The following is an 8,052-nucleotide window of genomic DNA, read 5'->3' on the forward strand; positions in this document are numbered from 1 at the left end:
GGACAAAGAGTCCCTTGTACGACGAAACTGCTATATATGTTGTGTTGGTTTTTTTCTCCAAGCACTTGTTTACCCTGGCCTGGGACTGCCTTGCACTTGGAGTAACGCTTGCGAGGTGTGTTTTCCTGCTCAGCCCGAATCTATGCAAGTTGAGAACCGAAGTGCCAGGAATGCTGCCCTAGGAAAGTTTCTCTTCTGGCTCCCTCTCTTTTGGCTCTCGCCCATGTCCCAGGAGAAGAAAGCAAAGTTCAGTACCACTGAAGCTAGATCCAGGAACGGGGATTGTGCCAGAGAAAATGCTGCACCACAAGCATCATAAAATGCAATTCATCAGCCCACACTTAACTGTAAATTATTCTGTAAAATACATCTTTTTAATTCATTCTTAATTCTGTTCCCTAAGTAACATACAATGATTATGACCCAGTGGTGGGTTTTGGTTGTTTACAGAGTGTATGAATTTTTTATTACATAGAGGTCAGCCTTGGACTGACTTTTAAGTCTTTTTCTTGCTCCCACAAAAAGTATGTTAAGTCTTTAGTGCAAAGGTTGTTCCTTAAAGCAAACAGGAATACTGGAGTTTGAGCTGTGTTGTTGCTGTTAGAGTAACTGGTTAATTCCAATAAATCAACTAAATTAGACACACTGTAGCTGATCAACAGTATCAATTTAGGAAAGTAAAATACAATGCTTGCAGTAAAAATTAAAAAGCAGATAATGATAGAGCATAACAAAGGTGCTTATCTAGTCTGTGAATATATTTAAACCAGAGCTAAATATTGCCAAAAATAAGGGCACTGGGCTGTACCTTGAAAATCCTGAAATCTGGAACTGTCAATTTATGCTAATGGCATTAAAACTAACAGGAAAATTTGACAGAGGTAACAGCTTCCAAAATTATTTTTTTTATAAAATCAGTGACAAAATTCTTGCTAATTTCAACATGAAGAGCACTAAGTGAGTAACATCTCCAAGAAGGGCAAATAAATACTGCAGAGAACAGTGAAATTCTCCTGCAGTGTCAACACTGACTCTTTGGGGGCAGAGGATGGGTAAGATTTTACTGTTCTTAAGTAATGAAGAAACTAGAGACTTAAAGTATAAAGGTAGGCAGGAGTATGTTTTTTCTTTGTAATAGAAGATAAACTCAAATTTTGTCTAGACAAACATAGATTTTCATTTTTTATAACCTTATTTACATTTGCTTCACCACTGGATAATATATTGCATTAATCCAGCCAGAAAACTTGTCCAGCACATCCGGACATTCCTTCCAGAGGTCTGAAGATGCTGGAGGAGTGGGTGGCTGTCTAGCTCTGGGCTATGAAGGGAATGTTGTGATTTGAACATACATAGCAAATTTCATTTTCTCAATGGGAGTGGGGTGTGTACTCATCTTTGTGGCTTCAAATTACTACAAATTACTATTGAGCAATAAGCAATATTTTGAAGTTGTTTTACATAATAGGAAGTGTGCTTTTAGGCTATAAATAAGCAATGAGAAACACCTGGTGACTTCACTAAGTTCTATACTACTTACTGTGATAAAACTACTGGGCTTTATATAAGCATAGTCTTTTTGAAGAAAATAAGTGGAGATACTCTGCTGCTTTTTCCTAATAGTTTATTTTTCTTCCCTCTGAAACTCAGTTTTCCTATGTCACAGAGTAAGAATGTTGCCTTAAGCTTTCTTTAGGTAAGGATATATGCAAAGTAAATGGAAGTTTACCATAGCTTAAAAAAAAACAAACCCAAAAAAACCATACACAAATAATTAATAGATAATAGAGAACTATTTGGGGAGCATATTATATAACACAAAAGTTGGAGACTGAAGGAGTATTGTAGCCCATCAGATGAAATGTCAACAGACAAGATACCTCTGGATATCCATCTTCCTGATTTTGTAGGATTTACTATTGTTACTTTTTAAAAAGCTAAGAGCTACCTAAGTGCTGTATATACTGAAATATTCTAAGGGACACTTTTATTCCAGTATTATCTTTTCACAGAGTATGTAAAAGCATACACTGATTTAAAATCTGATCATAGCCTGGAAATTTCACTGGGAACAGTGTTTTCTTTGTGAATTATTTAGTACAGTATTGTATTTCCTGGCATGCATCCAAGCAAAAAAAAAAAGTGTAAACAGAATGTGGAAATTAATTTGTCATTTATTATTATTCATCACAACATACAGAATGAATACCCTATTTATTTTCCACAACCTATGCTTTTTGCATAAAATGCTGAGGTTATGGAGAAATAATGAATAAGGGACACTGAGAATCACTTAAGTAAATTCTTACTCTTCACATTTATCAGGTATTACTCTTTTTTTTCCTGGTGCACATCTATTTCTTAGTGTTTGGAACAGGAACTTATTTAAAAACCTGTATATATTTGTATTCTTCTGTTTAAGAATAGCTAATCATATAAAAAAAGTTTGAGTGTAATTTCATAAGCAGAAACCTTAAATCAAGATGTGATTAATTAGACGTATGGAGCTTAGGCAAGACTTCATGGATGTAGGCATTAGCCTTTATTGGTCAAGTAATCAGGTGTCGTCATAAATACTTGTACTCTGTTACCTGACTGTACTTACGTACTGTCACACATCCAGAATTACTACCTAGTTTGTAATCAGATGTACCTAGGGCTTTGAATCTGGTCTTTGTCCCCTGTGGAAAGCACCTGGGGGACAGCTGTGGCAGGGAAGGAGCAATGGGGACCTTGAGGATAAAGCTTAGCAAGAAGCAGCTCGAGGCTTGGTTATCCTTGTGGAACATCTGGAGTTAGAACACTCAAAATTGTTGTTTTGTTCAGACTGGACAAAACAGTGTCTGCTAGAGTTATTACTGCAAATACAGGCAAAAAACTCTTAAACTCAGCTAAGAATGTTGGAAGAGTTGTAGTTGCCAACTCCTTTTGCCTCTTAAGAGTGAAATTATAGTTTCCTTATGCTGAGTTGCATTTTCCCATTTAAAGTAGTCCTGTTAATGCAACAGACAGTAATATCTATCAATGCAATTATAGAATAGCATTACCCAAAGTCAGCAAAAAGAATAAATATTTTAACATAGTCTTACAGTTTTTCTTAATGGGTGGTATTCTGGATAGAAGAATTGGGCCCTATTCTTCCAATGTGACTACTAGCAGAAAAATCAAAATCCTATGCAAAATCCCTGATAGATCAATTTCAGGAGTGAGGAAAAGATAACACAAAATTGTTTACTGTTTTTTTGCTGGTTTTTTTTGGAAACAAGTTTAAGTTTTGTTGTTTGTTTGTTTTGGTTTTTTGTTTTTTAATTAGGAAGAAATCTCTCTAAAAGCTATATTTAAGCCTCAGTTGTATATTTGGAATAGGCTATGCTACACGTAGGAGATAAAGCCTTTAAACAGACTTTTTTTAGAGGATTAAAGGTTGAATTTTCCTGTAATTTGCCATGGAACTGTGTGAATGATGCTTGATTATTAAACTCTGAGAGAAGTTATCCTCTAAGACATAACTTGTTTCTGTTCTTTCTTCAGCTATTATTGTGTACAGACTGCCCTGGACCTGGAAGTGCAGCAAACTCCTAATGAAGTTCATACATGCTGGATTAAATACCATAGCAATGATTCTTGCAATTGTTTCTATGGTAGCCGTGTTTGATTACCACAATGCCAGGAACATTCCTAACATGTACAGTCTGCACAGCTGGATTGGGCTGGCTGCTGTTATATTTTATGCTCTCCAGGTCAGAATCTAACTGTATTTATAAACAGAATGTAAATTTGAAGAATGTGTTGGGTAATTCAGGCATGATAAGCCCTCATTATACACTGTAACTATTGGGATACTCATTTTACATTCTGTGATTTGGCAGATTAGCATGAAAATGTGCAAATAGTGGATCCTTGACTTCAAAGAAAATTTTACTTTAAAGCACCTTTGTTTTTTTACTGGGATAATGGCAGTTTATTTGCTACTCAGTTATTCAGTAATCTTTTTCTAAGCTCTATAAACTGCTGAAGCCAAAGGAAGTGATTTGGTTTGCTAGCAGTATATTTAAAAACAGCTAGAGCATTTATTAAGGAAGTCTCAGATGAAGTAATTGTTTTTCTTTTTTTTTCCCAGCAATCATAATTTTAAGTAGTCACTTCTTGGCCTCATGATTTTTGTTTATCAGCAGAACAAGTACAGCAGGGAGCAGTGCAGATCTAAAGGATCTGACATCTGCATGAGCTACTACTGTCTAACCAGTCTCCCTGAATCAGCAACATTTTGATAAATGTTCATGTGTATGCTTTTAACAGCTCCTGTTGGCAAAGAATAAGAGTAACAATCTAAAATAAGCTAACTTAGGATGTTTTGCATCTGGCATAGAAGAAGAGCAGGCCTGCCCTGACATACAGTGTATACCTGCAGATGTGATGTATCTACAAAGACATTTGAATTCCCTCTGTTGTGTTATTACACTATGGAAATTTATTTTGTTCCTTGAAATTGTGAAGAAAAATCCCCAGCTGAGGGATCCGGGCTCTGGACTGTTACCCTTCACTGCTCAGGCCAGAAGGTACAGGAAATACTATTGAAATGCGGTTTTTAACACATAGAAAAAAATAAAACATACTGTAGCACTGTTGAGTATAGTCTTTATATCTCAACAACAGCTAATGAATAAGAAGGAACAATGTTAAGATTTTTCCTGTCCTAACAATGCAGTTATTTCAGGGAAATCTGTGCTGCCACTATGCTATATAAGCATTTTTTCCAATTATTTAGGTAAAGAATTGTGAATAAGATTTGAATTCTTTTCATTTTGCTACATAATCATGATCAATGGTACTTAATGCCTTGCCTGTTTCATCAATAGAACTGTAGTGTTACTTCCTTCAAACTGGTATGTAAGTCTCCAGTCAGATACTGATGTTTGTTAAAGTGATTGAAAACTATTGTAAAAAATAGTCACAAAGAAGTACATCTGTTAAGAGAGAAGATATGTGGCATTCGCCAAGAATGGCATGTCAGACTCAGAACTGAACAATTATTGAGGATGGATGCTCAAATAATACTCTACCTACAGGAACAATAACGTAAATATAATGTATTTAAGCCAAATGTATAGTAATACAATGTAGCACACAGACAAGAATAGTGTAGAAATGTAAAATGGAGACTGTATCTTGGAAAGCAACGTCTCTGGAAATTATACGAAGCTCAAAATGAATTATCATGATGCTGTGACAACAGTAAAAGTAAATTCTCTAGTAAGAGATTCCCTTAGGTTCCACATATGGCATTATTGAAACTAGAAAATACTATGGAATAAATTTTTCTGAAATGTAAAAAAAAAAGGGCAAGAAAATCTGGAAAAGTAATTGGAAAAACTATCTCTCAGTGAAAGACTTTAAAAGCTCCAACTGTTCAGCAGATCTAAAGAAAACCAAGAGATAACTTTATTACTGTGTATTAAAAAGCTTCACAGGGAGAAAATATGAGGCTCTTTAATCCAGTTTTGAAAAACAAAACAAGGACTAAGACTGGAAGTTAAAGCAAGATGAAATACAAATTCTTGCACTGTTTCTAATTTAGCAGCAAGGATGAGCAACAGTAGAACAAACTAAAGAAGGGATGCAACCTCAATATGACTGGGCAGGCCTGTGACTGCAACCATGTGACATGATGGGTTATCTTCCATCACAAAATTAGCCCTAATGGAAGGGGGAAGTTATTTATGTCCCCTGAATAACTTCACAAAACCCAAACACATCTTCACTCTGAAAATGACAACTGATGTATTGAGAGCTCATTAACCTTCTAAAGACATGCACTTTGATTTAACTGAAACTCTCACAAGGTAAAAGTACTTAGTCCACTTATGTCAGAAGGTTAGACTGCCTTCAAATCTCAATTTATTTGTACATCTGTATTAGAAGCAGAGTACATAACTTGAAGAGACTAAAGATGCAGCTACTCAAACCTTTACATATTAGTGAATTAGTGACATTGAAAACTTTTGTTTCCAGTACTCAGGTTTGGTTGCAGTTTTAGCATTACCAGTAAGTTTGGACACTGATACTAGGTGAGATTATTTATAAAATATTTCAAGTCACTTCCCAGATGTTAATCCAGAATTAGATCTTTGTTTTTGAAGTTAAACACATTCAGAAATAAAAATGCCAATTTTTTTCAGATTTGTACCCAATGACATCTCAAAATGGTATTTTTATGATGATTTTTATTCTGTTAGAGAAGTGTAGCTTGTTTCCCATACAGCTTTAACTATGAATCTGTTTTGTGTTTAGCTTTTCTTCGGTTTCGCTGTCTTTCTGCTGCCTTTTGCTCCCGTTCCTCTCCGAGCAGCTCTCCTGCCGATACATGTTTATTCAGGTCTTACCATCTTTGCAACAGTGATTGCAACAGCTCTCATGGGAATCACAGAAAAGCTAATATTTTCATTGTAAGCATTATTTTTTTTTCACTTATTAATTAAAGTTATTAATGACAAACTGTACTTCGATTTGCACAGAATCATAACTGTTTTGTTCTTAAAAGACTGCCTACCTAGCAGGAGACTGCTGGTTTTAGATCAGGACTGTCTTTACAACAACTGACCTATTTTATTTTTTTTTCCCTCCAAAGGAAAAATCCTGCATACAGTACATCCCCACCAGAGGCAGTTTTTGTCAACTGCCTTGGTCTTTTGCTCATCGTGTTTGGTGCACTTGTTTTGTGGATGGCAAGCAGGGCCCATTGGAAGCGCCCCCCAGAAGAGAATGCAAAAGTTCTGCTGCCTGTTGGAGGGACTCCTGAAGGCACAGAAGAAGAATCCACCATGACAGATGGTAATAATGCAGATAAATCTGATCTGAGGATCAATAGTGAAGTAGCCAGAAAACAAAACCTCAAACTTGATGAGGCTGGCCAACGATCAACTATGTAAAGAAAATACACAGAATAAAAATACTATTACACTGCCAAACCCCCAAATTGGTTGATTCCAATTTAGTTATATTCATGTATAAATAGGTTGGGGTTTTATTTTTTATTACTTGTTTATATAGATATTTTATTGAGAATCTAAAATATATTGCCAAATATTTTCTATTTCAGAAGACTTCCTTTGCTTCTATTTCAGAAAATTTCTTCCTATTTCTAAATGTTCACAAGAACGTAACGAATTATTCTATTGTTTTGTTACTTGTAATACTCATTTGTAGATGAAAGTAAACATTTAATTACAATGTCTATTTTGCTTATTCATATTTGTATGTTAATAAAAACTATTTTTCAAGCTTATGATACCACTGAGTACAGATTTATATTACAGTAATAAAATACAACTTTGTACATTTGGCAAAAGATCAAATTATTATTTTGACTACTTTTTTGAAAACATGAGGACAGTTGTAAAAAATTTCTTAAATATTTCTTTATTCCAAGAATCCCTGATTCTGTTCCTGATGAAATGTAGGTATTCTGTATGTTAGAAAGGATAATCAGGATACAACAGAAAGCAAAGGAATTCACAATACAAAGAAAGAATCTGTTTTTCACCTTCTGATCGTAACAGAAACCCTTCACAGCATTTGTTAGAAAGGAAAAAAAAACCCCAAACTAACCTCAGTCATGAGGTTGCCATAGCAAAGAAGGGAAGATTGTAAATTCTGATGTATGATGGTCATATGGTGTGCTGTAAGATCCAAATACCCTCAGATAAGTAACAGCCAGATTGAACACACAGCAAAGGTTCTGACCCCATGGAATCTTCTGACCCAGAACTAACATATGTGCATCAATTTACTCATCAGTATGTTGTTGATCATGAAATGCTACAAATGGAAAAACCATCTATAACAAGTAAGAATTAAGGTATGTTCTTGAGCTTAACTCTTCTAAAAGTGTAAAGCGTAAACGGATTATTCCTGAATATCATACAGCTTTTGGTTCAAACTTCCCAAAATCATCATCATGGAAGAGAAAAAAATAGTACAATCATCAGTATAGCAGAAAACTTGCTGTATTCAAACCTGACAATTCCCTCTTGCTGGTAACTTCTCTTAACT

At 35.0% G+C, this 8,052-nt stretch overlaps 1 protein-coding gene across 1 annotated transcript; it reads left to right on the top strand.

The window, feature by feature from the left end:
• Positions 1-2,501: 2,501 nt before the first annotated feature.
• Positions 2,502-6,964, top strand: LOC104387536 (cytochrome b reductase 1). The gene is made up of 4 exons (XM_009996307.1): positions 2,502-2,553; positions 3,532-3,740; positions 6,292-6,446; positions 6,629-6,964. Exons 1-4 carry the CDS (start codon positions 2,502-2,504, stop codon positions 6,927-6,929), a joined length of 717 nt encoding a protein of 238 aa, XP_009994609.1. The 3' UTR covers positions 6,930-6,964.
• Positions 6,965-8,052: the final 1,088 nt, after the last annotated feature.

The sequence above is a fragment of the Chaetura pelagica genome, unplaced genomic scaffold (genome assembly GCF_000747805.2).
Source record: "Chaetura pelagica isolate M959 unplaced genomic scaffold, ChaPel_1.0 scaffold3, whole genome shotgun sequence".
Lineage (NCBI taxonomy): Eukaryota > Metazoa > Chordata > Aves > Apodiformes > Apodidae > Chaetura > Chaetura pelagica.

Bases quoted from the DNA above. Each gene is read 5' to 3' on its own strand.
- LOC104387536 (XM_009996307.1), top strand. From the start codon at position 2,502: ATGGAGCTTAGGCAAGACTTCATGGATGTAGGCATTAGCCTTTATTGG. The intron at 3,741-6,291 runs GTCAGAATCTAA...TTTTGTGTTTAG, and splicing joins TTATATTTTATGCTCTCCAG to CTTTTCTTCGGTTTCGCTGT. The intron at 6,447-6,628 runs GTAAGCATTATT...TTCCCTCCAAAG, and splicing joins GAAAAGCTAATATTTTCATT to GAAAAATCCTGCATACAGTA.